The sequence below is a fragment of the Labeo rohita genome, chromosome 6, assembly GCF_022985175.1.
Source record: "Labeo rohita strain BAU-BD-2019 chromosome 6, IGBB_LRoh.1.0, whole genome shotgun sequence".
Taxonomy (NCBI): Eukaryota; Metazoa; Chordata; class Actinopteri; order Cypriniformes; family Cyprinidae; genus Labeo; species Labeo rohita.
The window spans coordinates 5729087-5750208 of record NC_066874.1 but is presented as its reverse complement, the minus strand read 5'-3'; the positions used below and the strand labels follow the sequence as shown (position 1 = coordinate 5750208).

At 34.6% G+C, this 21122-nt stretch overlaps 1 protein-coding gene across 2 annotated transcripts; it reads left to right on the top strand.

Moving 5' to 3' along the window:
- The first annotated feature begins 9285 nt into the window (after nucleotides 1-9285).
- LOC127167350 (DDB1- and CUL4-associated factor 6) lies at nucleotides 9286-20742 on the top strand. Of its 2 annotated transcripts, none has more exons than XM_051113347.1 (18): nucleotides 9286-9643; nucleotides 9789-9850; nucleotides 9928-10020; nucleotides 10094-10276; nucleotides 10628-10741; nucleotides 10848-10983; nucleotides 11761-11972; nucleotides 13471-13564; nucleotides 14911-15018; nucleotides 15114-15209; nucleotides 16442-16552; nucleotides 16635-16752; nucleotides 16955-16996; nucleotides 17490-17628; nucleotides 17837-17993; nucleotides 18204-18292; nucleotides 18454-18559; nucleotides 18650-20742. In XM_051113347.1, the coding sequence occupies exons 1-18, from the start codon at nucleotides 9553-9555 to the stop codon at nucleotides 18700-18702; spliced, it is 2004 nt and encodes a 667-aa protein (XP_050969304.1). In that variant the 5' UTR covers nucleotides 9286-9552; the 3' UTR covers nucleotides 18703-20742. The 2 variants fall into 2 exon arrangements, with proteins under 2 accessions (XP_050969304.1, XP_050969305.1); XM_051113348.1 differs by having other exon boundaries at nucleotides 9287-9643; nucleotides 9793-9850.
- Nucleotides 20743-21122: the final 380 nt, after the last annotated feature.

Genomic DNA, 21122 nt, shown 5'->3' with positions numbered 1-21122 from the left:
TCACAAGATCCTTCAGATATTATTTTAATTATTTTAATATGCTGACTGCTGAAGAGCATTTGATATTATTATCAGTGTTGAAACGACCATGGTCTGCAAACCATGATTAATGTTTTTCAGAATTGTTTGATAATTAGAAAGTTACAAAACATTTTTTGAAATATAAATCTTTTGTAGCATAATAAATGTCTCACTTTTCATCAAATGAATGCTTGCTTGCTGAATAAAATTTTTTATTTAATTTTTAAAAATTTTTAAACTGACACTGAAATTCTGACATTTACTCTCAGACTTCCTTCTGTGAAATCTTAAAGGAGACATATTGATGAATGTATATGCTGCTTTTCATACTACAACGAAAACAAAGTTACCAGAGGCTGTTAAAGTCCAAAAATAGACCAAAACATCACCAGAACACATGACGTCTGATATTTTGATGACACTGGAGAATCAGGCATTGGGTGTCAGCAAACTGCGTCAGCCACTTGAAATAAACGCTAGAAAGTTAGAGTGGGACATTAAATAGGTTACAAATGACACTCCAGAGCTAACTTCAGCAGAAGTGCAGTAAAGAAAAGGATGTGCTCATGAATATGGACAACAGGCTGTGGCCCCTCTCCTGTGGCAACCGCAGCCCTCTATAGCCATTACTCACAGCCCCGTTCTCTGTGGAGAGAGCGATAGGTCCAGGCACCCTGGGATTTTTCAGTAATGCTGCAGTGACCCATTCCTACACAGAAACATCCGTTTTGTGTTCAGAGATTTATATAAGACTGGAAAAAAAAAAAAAAAAAAAAAAAAAACAAGAAGAAGAAAGAAAGAAAGAAAGAAAGAAAAAAGTACACGTTCCACAACTTGTACATTTCCCAAACCATCCCAACTTTCCCACAATGTCACTTACTAACTTTTTACAAATTACAAACCTGATTAATGACATAATAGTTTTATGTCTACTATTAAAAAAAGAATTCTAAGTTGTAAATAAAATTATTACTGTTGATTAATGGAATAAGAAAATACTATTTCAGTTTTTCTTTAGGCAATTTAACCTTTTCTACTTAATTCAAAAATTACTTGCAATGTTGTTATAGTTAATTAAAACTAGGAAAAAAGTTACTTGAAATAAAATAAGCCTAAATGTTAACTGAAATTAATTATAATATAAATTAAATAACATGTACTAAGGTAACATTTCTTTAATTTGATTTAACCTGGTATACTAAAATAACTAAAACTAAAAAAAAAAAGGAGTCCGACACTGTCTGAAACTGACTGTTGTAAAAAATAAAAACAGACTCCAAATGTTAATAATTGAAAATTGTTTTAACAATTGTTTAACAAAGTTTATTTTCTATATAGAAATAAAATCTAAATATATAAATATGTAATATTACATACTTACACTTTTATATTTATTATAATATAAACATATACTTATATATAAACATATAATATCCACCTTTTTCTTCCCATAAAAGTGGGTGTGGCCATTTGTACAGTTTATGGGTGTGGCTTACGGTCTCATCTGCATCCAGCTATTTTTAGCTGTACAAAACAGCTCATTTTGCTGCTTGATACTGAAAACTGGTGTGTCTTACCATATTATTTTAATGTATAATCTTAATTATGAGCAAAATGGTTATAGTGCAAACAGTTTTACCCTTTACTGCACGTTGTTGTTCTCGTAATTTCCCTATAGCGGCTAATGAACCGGAAGTCTCATCCATAGGCTTAAAGTGGATATTAGAATATATTTATGTTTTAGAACAATCGGTCTGCAGAATGGATTGATGTGTATTTATGTGTGATGTTTATAAACATATTTGTATATAAATGCATAATACATAAAAATGCACGGGCTAATTTGATGTAACACACTATAAATACACACTGATTTGTGCTGAACATTTCAAGAAGCGATAACAAGCCTGGTATCCTGTCGTTTTTTGCAGAAGAGGTGGATGAGGGGCAGCGATAAACACAGTCAACCGCTGCTAGTGTGTGTGAGGAGCAGAAAAACAACAGTCAGTCTCAGACAGTGTGTGGGAACAGCATGTCCAGACTGTCATCCTCACACACTTTGGCATTTTCCCCTGGCAAATCTATAAATGCCATTAATGAGGCTTACACTGTGACTTTTTGTGCAGGTGACAGGCAGCAATCTATTCTGATGACTTATGCATTGTTCCGTTTGCTTCCAGCAACACCAGAGACGTATCCCTAATTAATTTTTCACCTGCTCAGAAAGATGGATGCAGAAGATATCACCTTTCCAGCTACAGACGACTGAAATAGCCACCTAATTTGCTCCCTCTCTGCTTTCCGCGGCAGCATGTGGGAAGCTCGGGCGATTTTCTGTGAGTCAGAAGATGGTGAAACGACAGGAAAGTTGGAAGAACATAGCAAAAATAGCGGGAAACTTTTCCTGACATTGAAAGGCAAGACACAGAGCAGTTTTGCATTTATATTATACACCAAAAATACGCGAGTGGTGGAAGGACCTTGCCGTGGCTTATTTGGGAAATGATTTAATCAATCATTTTCTAAATAAGCCAAGGCAAGTCCCTTATATTAAATCCCAGCTGAGTTCATTAGAAAGTCATGAAGACAAATCTAATGAGATAGGCCTTCAAAATATTGACTTGCACAATGTTTAATAAACAACTCGTGCTCGCCTCTTTTGCGACATCTTAATGACTCCCGCAGGGTTGCGGTGACGCTCATTTGACTGGCTCCGCTGATCCAGGAACAGCGCGACAGTGGCGCCCTCTTCTGTTTGCCTCAGGCCATTCACGCTGACTGCACCGGCCTGTCTGTCCGAATTAAAATCTCAATTCATCAGCGTGCCTGCCTCACTTACCTCAAAATGACTGTAACCAATACTTGCCAGTCACACAGTTTGCAAACCTAAACGCTCTGTGGGGAATATGTTGAGGTGAAAACCAATAAATGACTGGCGAGACAGACTTCATACTTATAGACTTCTTGTACTCAACGAAATGGTCAGTTATATACTATTTTGATGCAATATGTTCACTACTTTTGTGGATATCATGTTTGGACATATTTAGATCACTTTTGGGGACAGAAGATTTATATCTGTTATTATGTAAATGGTGTAAATTGGTTCAGAATTCTACATAGAATAATAAAATTGTGTCTCATGTGTATTTATTGATTACATATTCAATTTAAAACACTTTTATTCACCAAATTTACATGGCTTTCTACACAAATCAAGCAGAATAAGCAGAGAAAAACAGCTCGTTTTGCTGCTTGATATTGTAAATTGGTGTGTCTTACCATATTATTTTAATGTTGTATCTTAATTATGAACACATTGGTTTGTAATGCAAACAGTTTTACCGTTTACTGCACGTTGTTATTCTTCTTATTTCCCTATAGCGGCTAATGAACCGGAAGTCTCACCCATATCACCTACTACCGCGCAGGGTTGCCAGGTTTTCACAACAAAACCCGCCCTATTGCTACTCAAAACTAGCCCAATCACGTTTCGAGTGGGGTAGGAGGGTGTCCCGATAAAATACACGTTTTCCCTGGTAAATTCGCATTTCAGTGGCTAAGTATGACGTTATTGGGGTTGATTCAAAAAGCGGACATCAAAAACAACCCGGGGGAAACAGTGTTAAAGTAGCCCAATTCCGCGGGAAAACCACGGACTTGGCAACACTGTTTCTGCGGTAAAGAAAAAGTGGATATCTGACATCAAGTTAAACAAATGAGGCAAATTGGGTCTGTTTTGTTTATTATTATTATTGGTTTTTTTTAAGAGTGCTGTTTTAATATTGAGAGTAATTTGCACTGACGTATCTTGCACACTAATACCATCAATAAGAATGTTAATAGAGTTGTTTCTGTTTTTATGTTCGTGTTGAGGTTTTAGGTTCGCTCTGCTTGGCAGGACCACATGGGAATCCTTAAACCTACATGGGATAAAGTGAGGGAACTGAGAAGAGAGAATTCAGCCAATGACACTAATGACACTATTTCCTCCAGCAACAGCTTTGTGTAATGACAAAACAGAGTAATTCCGTCAGAAATAGAGGTATGTAAATGAAATGTATAATAATTTTGCAGTCTGCTTTTTGTTTGTGAATTGGGTTTTATTCCTAAGTAAATTAAACTTGTCACAATTACTTTAAAGTAACATGGTGAACTGAACGGAATTCAAAAATTGTAATCCTTTTAAGTGATTAAAAAGCCATCACAAAATTAATGTTGAAAGTTAAAATTGCTGAATCAGTAAGTGGGAATACCGATATATGAAAAATGCAAGCTTATATGTTAAAAATGTGTAATTTAATTTTAAATTATTTTTTCAAAATAAAAAGATTTAGGGAAGATCATTCAAATAAAAAAATGACAGAACTGAGAATTATCGAAGAGCTGGACATTTCCGTCTTCAAATTGGAACCAGAAAAATGAACACTATCTTAAAATACCACTAGACGGCGCTGCTTACCAAGAAGAAACCGGCTAGAAATGTTATGGCGGTGTGGTCATAACAGAAATCATAGAAAAAATTAATAAAATGAAAAGCAAGTGATAGACTAGGAAAAATATCTACTTACACAATAGCGCTTTTATTCTGTAAATTGTATTTAAAAATATATCTAGTTCACAGATAAATGCAAATGTATGTACACACATTGTTTCTTTGCAAATCTCTGGAGACTGTTCCACCTTCTGTGGAATTAAAAAACAAACATTTTTTCAGACACACCCTCAAGGAGGCAGTTTGTCACAGTGCAATGAGGCAGCTGTTTTATTTCAGTCTTGAATTGCGTACTTACACAATCATCCATTATACTTATCTTTCTGAAAAATATTGACTTCGGCTTATAATTTGTACGTTTTCTAGCTGTCAACCTGGCAGCATTTCAGCACCGTGGACAGCTCAGTACAACAGAAGTAGCTGTCTCTAAAGACTATGTCCTCAACAATCTCTAAACGCTACACAACCTCAACAGTTCTAAGTTTACAGGAGTTTTAGAAAATTTACAAAGGCCACAGCAGACAAGGTGAGCAGCTAGAAGGTTGACGATGAATCCCTATAAATCATTATCGGTGAGAAACACATTGGAGTTTCCATTCCTGAGGGAGATCTTCAAAGGGAAAACTTTACAGGCACACATTCATGAGGCACAGCATGCTGGAGTGTATCTTTGCGAATGAAAAAGCTTGTAATGTCGGCCTTGCATCACTAACTTTAGCAGACAACCGTACATCAAAGACTGCAAATGCTCAATTACTGAGGAAACACTGAGAGTTACAAAAATGTTCAGATATTCCTGAAGACAAACAACCGAAGGTGTTTTAAATGTGAACTTTATTCATTTATATAATCAAAAGTTGTGTTTTTTTAATAACACACAATATGTGCACTGATTTTCCCATTTGAGTTTATGGGATGAGGTTATTTCAAGATTGATTAGACCAATCAGATCTGACTTGACTGGCTTCATCTATTATGTAACTTTATGTAAAGACACCACTAAGGACCACTAATGCACTTATTATGTTTGTTGGGGTGTTAATTACTCATTTAGGACATCATGTTGATGGATTTAGAGTCCACCTGCAATTTTCTTTATTTATATTTCATTTTTTGCTATTCATGTCAAACTGATGTCATGATGCCTCCAGCAGAAAAATATTAAAAATAAGACTAATTCTTCAGAGATTTAGAAACACTGTTGTTTCTCTCTCAAATGTATTTACAATCCAATTAAACTGTTCATTTCTCCTCAGTCTGCACTGACAAGACTAATGTTTAATAAAAAGGGGTCATCGGATGACCATTTTCCACAAGTTGATATGATTCTTTAGGCTCTTAATGAAAAGTCTACAATATACTTTGGTTAAAAATTCTCAATGGCAGTGTAAAACAACACCCTTTTTTACCTTGCCAAAATCAGCTCTGCAAAAATCATTCTGTTCTGGTCAAGGTTGCTTTAAATGTTAATGAGCTCTGCTCACCCCGCCCCTCTCTTCGCTCTTTGGAGTGACGAGCCTGTTTACTTTAGCCGCATTTAGCAGTGTTTAGCCGCTAAACTTGCTAACTAGCACTTTATTAAGAAAGGCGATCGCAAAGATTCATTAAAAAAAAAACCTTATACTCACTTCTGCTGCAAGTGAAGCTGGATCACGAATGATTTGCGCGAACATAGAAGGATATACGTAGATCGGGAGGCGCATTCCCTTCAAATGTAATCCACTGCATCTTCAGCGGCTCAGATGTCGGGAGTAAATGACGACAACTGTGTTCATTATTACATCCAGCAACACAACACCTCAATCGTTCAATCAGAGATATTCTTGCCTAACTTACATCCCTGCTCCGGCATCAAAACAATGGAGGTCGGACTGTTGTAAGCCGGGTCTGAGGTAAAACACTCATGTCAATCAACTATCATGGGAGCGGCCTCTATCGGTGTGACGCCACACCAACAGGAATCTGAGAATGGCTCGATTTGAAAAAGGGGATATTATTTTTACAGATTAATTAAAAACCACTGCATGGATTTTTATCATTATAGGGTAGATGTGTACATACACTGCCAACACACATTAATGTTCAAACAACATGTAAAATTTAACTTTGCATCCAATGACCCCTTTATAAAATGTTAGTGTAACATGTCTCTACTTGAAGGTAAGACTCATACATGTGTACTGAGAAGGACAGACAGACCACTTCTCATTTCTGACAGCAAACTCCACACTGCTGAAACTTCTTATGTCAACAACTTCAGGTCACTCGCCACACACATACAGATAAAAGCCTTCCTCAAAATCACAGGAATCTCAAAGTCATCATTTGTGTCCTGTGTGTGAGGACATGTAAGTGAGTGTCAGCAGCAACGATATGATCTTGACTGATCTGGATAATATTTCTCTCCTCAGTGCTGTGAGGCAGAGCAGGTCATTCAATGTCCGTCTGCACATCTTGTTTTATTTCATATACGCCCATGCGTCATGGGACATTTCTGGACCATTGCTTACGCTCATCTTAATGAAATATCGACTGCTGTTGTCACATGGATATTAAAAACTCCATCCGCATCATGACTCACTCTGAGATATGAAGGATGAAAGTTGTACAGTGACACGTTTGAGAACAGTTTGCTGAGGAAAATAAAAAGGTTTCTGTTATTGAGGTAAGTTCTGGCCATATTTCTTCTTTTGTTGCTTGACGAGACCAAAGTCACCCTTAATAAGACCTCAGAGGTGAACTGGTTACTGAAGCATTTCTTTCTTCCAAATGAGGCTCTTTCACTATAAACTCTTCTTTTGCAAAGAAACATTTTATGTAACTGTGTATTTTTCTGCATGTTTTCTTGTCATCTTAACCTTGAATTTCAGTTAAAGGTCTCAGATGCCTCATAATAGAATGGGAATGAAGTTTGTCTTGATCCTTGAGACGATCCATGCAAGAATGAACAGTAAGATCAGACTTTATCTGTGGCTAATTATGGTTTCTTCACTGACTCTACCATCCTGATTCCCTCATTGAGTTTGTTTCATCCTGCCATCACAATGAACATAATGGACAATGCTTTTGTCTACAAAATTTGCTTCAGAAAGAAGGTTTTCCGAGCCTTTAAAGAGGAAATGGCTTTAAATGTGGACGAGGAGCAGCATGTGCTGTGAGTAAACTGTGTAAATGTAACTGTTGGAGTGCTGGGGAGGAATATGGGCAGCTTCACATTAAGATTGATCATTTTAAATCTGTATTTTATTAAATAAGGGTCAGATAATTGAGTATTCCAGGAAAATGGGAAGAGCCCTTTAAACAATGACGGTTGGCTGTTGATGTCTGTTTGGTTTTAATGGAAACACTTTAGCTGGCTGGAACAGGTCCAGCTCCTGAAATTAGCCTATGATAAGTTATCATATTAAAAGCATAATCCATAACAATCACTGCATAAGAATGTTTAAATCTGAGGGTATGAGGTGATATATACGTTTAAATAAATAAAAATATAAGACAGTGAAATATAATATAAAATAAAAATATAATAAATAATAATAATGATTAGGACAGTTAGATGATTAGTGAGTTATATAGTGCCTTTCAAGAATCAAGATGGCAAGCATGAACAAAGAAACAGCAAAATAACACGAAGAGCATCCATCATCAAGAACATCAATTGGCCATATTAGCAGCACTGAACATAATCAATGCCTCTGAACTGAACCAAACTCATATTTTGCTGATTATTCCTGCTGAAAATGGTCAGTTTTTGTCATGTTTTGGGCTGTACCCAATCGGTCGAACCGGGAAAAACATTTGGAGTACTATAGACTGCCAAAAGTTATAACAAATATCTGAGGAACAAAAGACGTTTGTGGTCGGCCAAACTGAACCAGGATTCCATGGCAAGAATCTTATCAACATTTGTGTTTGTTCTTATCATTTCCAGTCAGGTAGGTGAAATATTAGAAATATAATATTAGAAATATTAATACTGCTTGTACGTCCCTGGTGAAAAAAACAGCATATGCTGGTTAGGTAGGTTTTGATGCTGGTTTAAGCTGGTCCTTTGCTGGTTTAAGATGGTCCTTTGCTGGTTTATGCTGGTCCTTAGCTGGTTTAAGCTGGTCCTTTGCTGGTTTTTGCTGGTCATGACCAATATTGTGCCCTTTCCTGCTTCCTAAATTCGTCTCTGTATGCTTTAGCAGCTTCCACACATTTTTCCCATGGTTTAAACAGCATAAATTAGCAGAAAAACGTGTTCAGTATACATTAACGGTACAATCCATGCTGTTGTTTACATCCGAGTATGACCAAATCGTGACTTTTTCACTTAAATAAACCATTTAACTATACGTAATGAATTATTAAAAGTATTTAAAACTTACGTTAACCATTATTCAATATATTACATTTCCCCCCAGATTATTATTCATAGTATGTTATTAATTCAGATAAATTAGTAGACCGCTGCGGTAGACGTGTTGGTACCTGTTACTTTTCTCAACGCTGTTGTAGATGGACTAATAACAATCGTTTGCGATTACCGGCGTATGCGAATGGCATTTCTTCAGGCGTTTTAGATATATTCCTTGAGTTAAATGTACAGTATTTTATTACAGTTTGCGTACACAAATGTATAAGCATCATGCTTATATATAAGCTCAATATTAAACAGCTAACGGCCGCGATGGTGGGGATTTTGAATCTTCTCAGTGATTCGAATCTTTTGAAACAGTTCACTCAAAAGATTCATTCACTAGCCAGTCTGCAGGTTACATCGTCACGCCAGTAGGTGGTGGCACGCAAGTGTCATTTATAGTCCGTATGTGAAGTTAAAGGAAAGCAGTGAGGCACTTTTGATGTGAGAAACTTAGTAAATTAAAACGGTGGACGAGAACGACTCGAGAAAACCACGATTCGGTCACGAACGAAACACCACTAATAGTGACTGTGTTGCGTAATATACAGCTGTCTAGGTTTTAAAACAGAGTTAGACGAAGGTAAACAAAGCAGCAGTCTGTATAACAGTACTTAAAGACAAACCACTGACTATGTTGCGGAAGAATAAACTTATTTGGGACATAAGAAAACGCGCTGTCGGTGTGGATGAAAGAACCGACTTTATACGAACAAATTATTTAGGTAAGACAACTACGTTGTAATATTTGCTTTATTAGTTAGATAATACAATACTTGCTGTAAGCATTATTTTTTTTTTATTACGACATAAATAAGACTAAAACTACTTTATTACTTTTTCTAATGTTTCAACACTTTTTTTTCTTAGACAGACTGGAGTTTGTCCAGAGACTGAAACTTGAAGCCTCACTTGATGTTCATAATGGCTGTGTGAGTAATACTTGTAATCCTAAAGAACAGTGTACATAAACTAGTAGTCACCTGTTTATACTCTCTTTCCTTCTCAGGTCAATACTATTTGTTGGAATGACACAGGTGAATATATTTTATCTGGATCAGATGATTGCAATTTAATCATCACAGATCCTTACAGAAGAAAGGTGAGTTCCTCCTAATTCTATTCAGCCACTTATTCACATCACATGAAAGCTCATGGTCTGTTCTGTCCTGTAGGTGCTTGTAACGGTCCCGTCTAATCATGGTGCCAGCATCTACAGTGCCAGGTTTATGCCTGAGTCCGGCGATCATTGGATTGTGTCTGCAGCAGAAGATGGAAATATTCATTACACCAACATCACCCGCAGCCCTGAGCTCATCCAGTACAAATATACTTGCCACAATGGGACAACCTATCAGGTACACGGGCATCATGACTGATTCTATAAAGTCAGCTATACATTTGTATGTATAAACCAGTATTTACATAGTGAAAAATAAAAGATTATGTGTAAAATTTTCTTTCCAAAAAGACTTTTTTCTGTCCACCGTGAGAGTACAGTTAGAAATATAAAACTGAAAAGAAACAAAATTGTGGCTGTCAATAAAATAAAATAATTAATGATTAATCTCATGATTTAATTTCCTAGAGAGCAGCATGAAACAATAATGTACATTTAAAATGTTTATTACATCTTTTTTAAAACATTTATGATGACCCCTTTATTCTTTTGTTATTATGTATTGATTTCTACAAATTTTTTTTTACAGGTTCTCACAATACCCAGTGACCCAAACTCTTTTCTCTCATGTGGAGAAGATGGAACAGTTCGATGGTTTGATGTCAGATTAAAAAATGGCTGTGGCAAAAGCAGTTGCAAAGATGTATGGACCTTTTTTTGTACATAGTAAAAAATGTCATATTTTCCTCGGACACATTTCATTTGATTTATTTCTGCTGATTTTTTTTTTTGTTATTGGGTTGAACCAGGACATTTTGGTTAACTGTCGCAGGGCAGTCAGTTCTATGGCTGTTTCGCCCACTGAGCCGTATTATCTTGCCCTGGGATGCTCGGATAGTTCAGTCCGCATATATGACAGGAGGATGCTGGGAACCATATCTACAGGTATTCAAGCATTTATGATTACGAAAGTACGATATTATCTGTTTACATTAATTCACATTCTAGTTCTGATGTTATTCTACATGCATGCTGTTCTAAAGAAAAAGATGTCTTTGTACACTGTAAAAAAACAATTTGTTGAGTCAACTTAAAATAATTTGTAACCTGGCTGCCTTAAAATTTTAAGTTCAGTCAACTCAAAAAAAAGTTTATTCAACTTGAAATGTTAAATTATACTAAGTGACAACTTAGATATTTGAGTTGAATCAACTTAAAATTTTAAGGCATCTGGGTTACGTACCCATCTGTTAAGTTTAGCAAACACAAGTATCTAAGTTGTTACTTAGTACAACTTAACATTTCAAGTTGAATAAACTTATTTTAGCTGACTGAACTTAAAATTTTAGGGCAGCAGGGTAACAAATTATTTTAAGCTGACTCAACAAATTGTGTTTTTTATTTTTTACAGTGTAGTCTTTAATTAAATATAAATACACACAAAATATTACTTGCTAAACTCTTTTTCCTTCAATCACCATTTTCACAGTCTAATAAGTTATTAATGGATAAAATCAAATGCATTTTTTTTGTTTAAATGCCTTTTTTTAGTCTTTACAGTCTCTTCTCTATGTTTTTATGCATGCAACGCACATCTGACCATAGGAATAGCAGGAAGGCATGTCCTTAATTTTTTATCTGTTTACATTTTTGATTTTGCATTTATTCCTAATATTTTATAAATCAGACAGATCTTTTTTATGATATTATTCTCTTCCCCAGGTTGCCACTATAGCAGTGGAAATACAGGTATCTGTGTTCGTTTTGTGCCTCCTCGCCTGGCTGGACGGTCCTGCCGTGTGACCTCGCTGTGTTACAGCTCTGATGGCCGAGAAATTCTCGCCAGCTTCTCTTCAGATTACATCTACCTGTTTGATCCTAAAGATGACAAAGCATCTAAATTAAAGGAGTTGCCAAAAAACAAGGGTGAGGGGGTAAGTCTGAGAAACGGCTTTAAAGATGTTTTGTTTGTGGTTTAAATGAGGCTTTCCTTATTTGCTGGTGTTGCAAAAGTTCTGTGATTTAATTGCTCAAGTCAAACAGTGTTGAAATCATCTTGAGCACCATATCACTCAGCACTCATGATATCAGGGGTTCTGTGTAAGGAACACACTGTACTAGGGGCTTATCCTTATGTTTTCCCAGAATGCATTGCGTGTTCTCAGCTGTGGCAGGCCGCGGAGAGCTTGCATGCCTTTCCCAAAACAGCACGAGAAGTTGACCATCTACTATTGACAGAAATAAACCTGAAGTGCAATACTTATCAGTCCATTTCATTATTCTTCGACTTCACTGGATAGTACAGACCTATGGAAGTTTATTTCCACCATGGGATAAAAAAATAAATTCATTACAAAAGATTATTGCAGCATTTTATCTCGTTATTCTGACTTTTTTCTCTTAATTTATATCATACAATTCTGATTTTTTTTCTGTAAACTCGCAATTGTACGTTTATACATTTAAAATTCAGAGAAAAAAATCTTAATTGTGACATAAGCTCGCAGTTATGAAAAAGTCAGAATTAAAAAAAGTCAGTTACCTTTTTTATTTTTTTATTCTGTAGCAGAAAGTAAATGTAAATTCAGATTTCTGAGAAAAAAGGCAGAATTGCAAGATTCAAACATGCAACTATGAGTTTATAACTTGCAGTTGCGAACATTTTTGAGAAAAGTCAGAATTGTAAGATAAAAATTGTAACTAGATGAGTAAAGTTTGAGAACAAACTTTGAAGTTGGCTTGAGAAAGCCTAGTCTGAAAGTTTAAAGCAGTTGATTAGTATGTTGCTGACGTGTTCCTAGCATGATTTAGCATTTTGTTCTAGCATAGTCATTAAGCTTTGCTAGTGATAAACAGCTTTAACGCTCAAAAGTTTTGACCCTCTTAATGAAAGTCTGTGTTTTTTGGTAGTTTCGGTGAGTCAAAACCAGTCTAAGGGTCTGTTCTAATTTAATGGTTGTAGCTTGAAAGCACTAGGAGGAGATATATTTTAAAATTTAGTCTCAGAAAAAGAAGCTTAAATAGCATTATGTAAGTTGGCTTTCTCAAACCAACTAAATTCTTTTTTTTTTTTTATTCCGTGGTGGAAACAAGCTCCCATAAAGATCTTAGATTTTTATAAAGGTTTAAAAGGGGCCGTGACCAAACAAGTCTGAGAACCACTACTGCACACGGACTGTTTATTACTGCTTAAAGGTGGCATAAATGCGTTTACACAGCAATTACAATTGTATAGTACTAGCATCTAAGGCGACTCAGAGCAGGCATAATTTAGTCTGGCTTTTACGTGGCATTATGACTCTACACTGAATTTGGAGCTGGCGCAGAGCAGCATTGTCTTGATTTGTGTAAAAACACTTAGAGGGTCATTTTTAATGTTGCAGTTGTTGTGTGTTGACCATGGTGTTGACTGACTGTTGATGTCACCTTCAGCTGCTGCGTCCCCCTGTGAAGCGTCTGAGAGTAAGAGGTGATTGGTCAGACACGGGCCCTCTTGCACGCCCAGAGAGTGAGAGGGAGCGTGATGGTAAGAGGCACATCAACTCATGTCACATGTTTTGAATACCCTCAAAACTAATCAGTAAACTAAACTAAACAGTAAAAATAAAAAGTCGGATATTAGTTGATGAAATTCTGAAATGAAATTCTGTCATATTTACTTACCCACATGCTTTTTTCTGTGGAACACTAAAAAGAAAGTTTGAATAATTACTAGTAATTCTACTCACTTTGCATGTAAAATGAATTAATGGGAGCTTGCATAAAGCGATCCATACAACATGATAAACTTGTGTGCTATATTTCAAGTGGGACAGATTGAATTATTTCAGTGTTAAGGTCCGTCCAAAATTTTTGCACGTAAAAAAATAAATATGACCTCACGTTGTGTCAATCACGTTTACACACTGCCTCGGAAACTTTCGTCCATCATAAAAAAGTTAGGATCGGGTTCGATTTTCTGCGTTTTTCCATCTGTAGCAAGCATTTTGAGAGGTGTTTTGACAGTTCAGACTCACTGTACAAGAGAACGCCAAAAATTCAGAATTGCATCTGACCAAGTTCATCCACTTTGTCTCGCAGCACAAAGCACTGTATAGGTCCTTGTACACAGAAATTAGTGTACAGAAGAAGTATTAATGCACAGAAAAAGTATTCTCTTCGTCCTCTCTATGTCTTATAATTGGATGGACCCAATATGTCCTTTATTTTTCTCTTTTTAAGAAGAGCATGGACAACAAAATTAAAATCATGAATATACACATCGGACTCAGTGTGCAAGGTTTCTTGCATGACGAATTTTTAGAATTACGAATACGAAAAAACGCATATGAAAGTGTGCAATGACTTTTAGTCTTCTACTCAAAAACATATGATTGGGAATGAAACTGGATCTGATTAATTGAAAAGAACATCGTAAAAGAACTGTTCATTCACAAATTAGACATCTTCCTTCTTTTATGAATGAATGTTTTTGATTGTTTAGTATATTTAAGTAAATCCTATTATGCATGAGTTGTATTAACCACTTTCATGAAAGTTTTAGGCTGTTTTTTGTCTTTTTTAAAGCTTGACAATACCAGTTCTCATTCCTCTTCATTGTGTGGGTAGGATATTTTTCAAAAACTCACTTTTTGCACTGCACAGAAAGAAAGTCTTACAAGTTGAAAACGACTTACGGGTTAGTAAATGATGACAGAACTTTCACTTTAAGTTTAACTATGCCTTTAAAAGCCCATTCACACCAAAAACAATAGCAATAAAAATAACCATAATGATAACTATGATAGCATCCACACCAACAGACAATAATGTTGTGTTTTTCTGCCACTTTAAATGCTCATGCTCTTTAAATGACGTGAGTGTCTTGATCAGGAGAGTCCAGCTCCAGCACATCACTGATGCAGAGAATGTCAGACATGTTGTCCAGGTGGTACGAGGAAGCCCAGAATAACCGAGATCAACCCCAGTCACGCACAACAAGTGAAACTCAAGATTTTGTCATCTAACTTGTATTCTCATTGTTAGAAAGTATATTATTTAAAATCTGAGGTCAAAACATACTATTTTTTTGTCAGGAAGTACCGCTCCTGAACCAGCACAAGTGGAGCAAAGTGCAGAGACATTGACCCACGCACAAGATACAGCGGATCCCTGGTCATTTACTTCACAAGGTACAATGTGATCCTCAAGTATTTTTACAGTATTATCTTTACAGATGTGCTTGTGTGAGCCACTACTTATATATAATAATAACAATAGTGGCACTCACATTCTTAACGCTGGAAATCCTGATTTTTTTTTTGTGACATGTTATTGAACCTTTAGTAACTAAAAAAAAAAATTCTCTGTATATATAATTGTATTAAGTATCATATTTGATACATCAGGCTTTTGTGTAATTAAGTATGATATAGGAGAATATGGAGCTCATACTCAAAGAGGAAAAACACTTATTTAGAAGCCCAAACTGAGCAAAAACATGCAATTTGGTGCAGTTTCTGATATTTATTATGTCCAAAAAGTAAGATCAGTATAGCAGACTACTTACATAAAATGCATATAAATATCCGTTGTCACTATGTATCTGCCCAATATAGTTTTATGATCAACACTCTGTAGTTTTTTTGTAAGGGCAAAACATATAATGCAATGCAGTGTAATGATATAATAAATAAACATTTATTAAAATGCTGATTTTAACATTAAGTAAGTCAGAAAGTAAGTAAGTTTGGATTATCAAGTAAGTTGCTTCAGTCTACCCTAGTAAAAATGTAATATATTTAAAATGCATTTATTTTTTTTTTGACTTCAACACTACTTCCCCACATTTAAAGTGCATTAAGTACAAAATTAGTTGTTCCAATTTAGCAAACTTTAAATATACCAGGTTAGTATACTAAAAGTACAATTGCAGGGTATTTTTATTAAGTACATAATATGTAAATGTATTTGTAGTATGCTTAGCATGAAATAATTGTATTTTAAATACAGTTAAATATATTTACTTTTCACTAGGGTAGTAGATGTTCATCTTGAAATATTGCTAACAATATAAAATTATTTTTACATTTACTCTGTATATTTCACAGCAAAAAGATACTTGAACCTCAATCTGAAGGTGAACAGTTTTACAATTATACTAAAAGTTAACACTAAAATTTCTAAAACAGTATGAACTATCAATCAGATGACAGAAGGTACATAGTAGACGGTGTACAGCAGTTTTCAGCAAGGATTTTTACCATGTTTATAATTTAGAGGCATTATAAATTTGTGTATGAAAAAAATACAGTCAGTTTTTTATAGGGTTAAAGGATGCATACAGTAAAATGCATGTAATCAATCTATAAATAGTCTAAATTGCACGAATCATGATTTAACTTGTTTTAACCCATCATTTCAGATGGGGGCGTTTCCTCACAGTCTGTCAGCAGTGCCTCAGCAGAGCCTGTTCTTAGTCTGCACTACAGTCCAGAAGGCACCTCCACCAGCACCATCACACTGGACTTCACCAGTAGGTGTCTTAGAAATGCAAAGTGTGAATTTTACACTACTGTCAACTTTATAGTCAAGTTTGTGAATTTGTGTGTCAACAGCTGAAGGCACAAACAGACGAAACAGCACATCTGGAGAGCCAACAGCAGATCAGGATGACAACAGTGAGGAGATCAACCACACGTCCTCAACAAACAACCGTCCTCCGCTCACACACAGGTCCATCTTATTAATGCTTCGATTTCAGACAGTCATTACTGCAAAATAAACTCCTTCAGCGTGATACAAATCATCCTGTCAGGCTTCATTTTGTTCAATAAGCCAGTCATTATCAGATTAATTAGAGAATTAATGCAGTTGTAATTTACTCTTTAATATTCTTTACCGCTAACAAATTTTTTTTTTTGTCTGCTGCTTTCAGATTAAATCTCAGGGGAACACTGATCGGTGAAAGGGTTTTGAGGTGAATATATATGTGAAATACAGTAAAACAGTAATATTGTGGAATGTTATTTCAATTTTAAATAAGTGTATTTTAATATTTATGTAAAATTCATATTTACTATATATTTATTATACATGAATAATTTATATTTAAACATTGTAACATATACATAAGATTTCTGTTTTAAATAAATGCTGTTATTTTAAAATGTAAAATATATATACAGTGCCTTGCAAAAGTATTATATTACTTGTGACCCAGGGTATGAATACTTATGCAATGGAATTATTTTAAGTTTACAAAGTTGTTACAAACCTGTTTTGTGCTATTCGTTATGGTGTATGGAGTGTAGATTGTGGAAAAAAAGTAATTTAAAGTAGTTTAATAGTTTAACATAAGGTTGCAATATAACAAAGCATGAAAAAATGAAGGGGCACTGTAAATATATGGAACTCTTCATATATATATATATATATATAGTCTTCTTTGTCTTTCTGGATCTTTCTGGTAGGCGAACAGCAGCTGTTCGGATCCAGGAGATTTTCCGCCGAAGAAAGGAGCGGAAAGAGATGGCAGAAGCCGAGGCGTTAAATATCAGGAGACCTGTTGCAAAAATGACCTATGAAGGCCATCGTAACTCAAGGACAATGGTGAAGCCAACTAATTAATTTTGACATTTTTCATGTAAATATTTTTAGATTCTATCACATTATATTTACCTTTCTTACATATTTTTGGTGATCAAGTAACTCCACACCAGGCAGTGTTTTGTAAAACAAATATATATATATATATTGTTTTCATCCAAATGTTTGGTTTTAAAGCATTTCAGACTTCAGATTTTCTGTATTTCTTTAGACTAAAGAGGCTTGTTTTTGGGGTAATAACTTTGTGCTGAGTGGCTCAGACTGTGGCCATATCTTCATATGGGACAGACATACAGAAGAGCATGTGATGCTGATGGAAGCTGACAATCATGTCGTCAACTGTCTGCAGCCTCATCCATATGAGCCATGTGAGTTCATCCAGTGTTTTTGTCCTAACATGAAACTGAAACTAGCTTTTACACAAGTTTTTCGAAATCTTGCCATGCATACGTGTTTTAATGAATTGAAGAAGGAGTTTAAATCCTTTCCATTTTTCAGCAAAATTGCATCTTAGTTGTGCTATAATTTATGATCCCTGATTGCAGAATCAATTCCTAATTATAATTTTTTTGTCGTAGTACTTGCCTCCTCAGGAATTGATTATGATATTAAAATCTGGTCGCCCATGAAAGAGTCTCCATCATTTAACAAAGTGTTGACAGAAGAGGTTGGTGCAATCTAGTTTGTTTATTTATTACCCTATTCTTGTCTGATGCGGTCTGCCGGTATGTTTATGCATGCAGTTGAAAATCATAAATGATCTAAATTCAGTCACGGACACCATTCTGATCTTAATGGGCAATGAGTTGTCTTTGTCTCCCTCTGCAGGTAATTCTGCGTAATGAGCGGATGCTTGAAGAGACCAGAAACACCATCACAGTCCCAGCATCCTTCATGCTGAGAATGCTGGCGTCTCTCAACCACATCAGAACAGGTCTGATTAAACCACATATCAGCTTTATATTACACATAATAATACACACAGCATAATACATAATAAGAATTTTTTTTGTACTGTTTGCAGATCGTTTTGAAGGAGATCATTCAGAAGGCTCTGGACAGGAGAATGATGAATGAACTGCATATGAATAGCATATGAATAGTATGAAAGACTGTTTTGTCCACAGGATAAAAAAGGTATATGCAACGTTTTATCTCACAATTTTTTTTTTCTTGCAACTGCTGGTTTTTATCTTACTTTTCAGAATTTCTTTTCCTTGATAAACTCAGAATTAAGAGATTTAAACTTTTAGTGTTCAGATTTTTTTTTCAAATTGCAAGTGTTTATTTCTGAATTCAGACTTTCAATTCTCTCAATTATACGTTTAAGAAGGAAAACATTTGAAAAGTGAGATATAAACTCACGGTTGCAAGAAAAAAGTCTGAACTGTGAGATAAAAAGTTGCATTGATCTGTATATTATTTATTCTGCGATGGAAACATAACAAAAAACACAATTGTGAGATATAAATGCAAAATCACAAAAAAAGGTCCAAATTGTGAGATAAAAAGTCAGTTTGGTGATTTTTTTTTTTTTTTGGGTGTTTGTGAATATTTTATATATTTTGCTTATTTTTGCATAATGAGCATATAAACAAAGACATATATAAAAGAAAAGCTAGCATCCTTTAGATTGTCCGAATACAAACATTTTGTTGTTATAGACATAAATTCCACTGAAAAACAATTAGCCAAAAGAACTAGAAAAAATAAAAGTAATCTCAAGATATATTCTTAATTTCACAATTTACAGTTTTACTTTTCAAATAATTTTGTACAACTTTTAAAAGATATTTCCCATTGAAACGAGATAAAAATACTGATTAAGATTTTTCTAAAGTGATATTTTTCTCTTTTCTTTTGTTTGCACGTTCTTCTCATGCTGCACCAGTGTTGGCTGAGATCTTACAGATGTTCAGCAGATGCTAATCATTACACACCTTTATATACCAGTGCTGTTTATTTTTTTAGAAAGACAGTTATGATATAAAATACAGAGTAAAGAATAATTTAAATGTTCTTAAAAAAGATTACGAAATTACAAATTGTTTACACCTTGAAATGCAATACAAAGAAACACCTGCATATCTGGAGCGTTTAAAGAATAAGACAAGGTATTATAAATATTTTACACCATTTTTTTCCACTGTAAAAATATCAAATGTGAATATCATGACTGTGTACATATACTTAATGAATTAAAGACTAAATTATAAGCTCAGTACTTGACAACAGCACCACTTTGCATTCATAACGGATAGTGGTTCATCATTTTTGGCTGGTCTAAACATTATTCATAGATGTATTTAAACATGCAGGACTGGCCACATTGTGACTTAATAAGACATAAAGTAATACACAGTACTTTAAATGTAAACAGTGCCAAACTCATAATTCAAAAGATTATTTTTCCTGTGGGTCCCTCCATCTGTACAAACAAATTACACACTGACCACTTTTATACAGCTCATTTATATTGAATGTCACTACTGTTAAAAGAGACTGGGGCTAGTTGTCACATTGACTGTATCACAGTAATTATAAGGTTTTGTTTCAGACTTCTAGTTGCATAAATGCTTATTTACAAGTTTGTGAAAAAATTAAATGTCCTACTGTCCTACACACTAAACCGAACTGAAGTTAAACTGTTTTTAGAACGAAGGTAATTTGGTAGGCGAACCAAAAAAAAAAAAAAAAAAAAAAAACTGGTGACGAAAGAAAAAAAGGTTATAGTCCATTTGTATTAATTGAATTTTTTGATATCTTCAGAATTTCTGTAGTTTCCTTAAGGTTCTCATTGTCACAGCATACCCCATATGGTGTGATAAAATGCCCAGAAAATGCCCTTATTGTGGCTTAATGGCATATTTCTAAGCAGAAATTGTCTTTCAGCAATAAACCTATTCTGAGAAATATTCACTGGATCAATAAGTGTGACAATTAGCCCCAGCCTGCCCTATATAGTATATATATATATATGTAAATTGTTTAATTTAGAAATGCAACTGCTTTTTCTAGAAGTTTAGGATGAATATAATGGCATCTTTGCTGTATGTGTATCTGTCAAAAGTTTTTGAACACTAATATTTTTAATGTTTTTAATAAAGTCTCTTCTGCTCACCAAGCTTGCATTTATTTGATCTTAAGTACAGCAAAAACAGTAAAAATCTGAAATATTTTTACTATTTAAAATAAATGTTTTCTATTTGAATATATTTTAAAATGTAATTTATTCCTGATTTTAAAGCTGAATTTTTATCATCATTACTCCAGTCACATGATTCTTCAGAAATCATTCTAATATTCTAATTTGCTGCTCAAGAAACATTTATTTTTATTATCATTATTAATTTTCAGGTTTCTTTGATGAATAGAAAGAATAGAACAGCATTTATCTGAAATAGAAATCTTTTTACAAATCTTTTTAAAGCATCCTTGCTAATTATAAATTTTGATAATTTCTTCTGACATTGTACAACAATAGTGTATAATGTTAC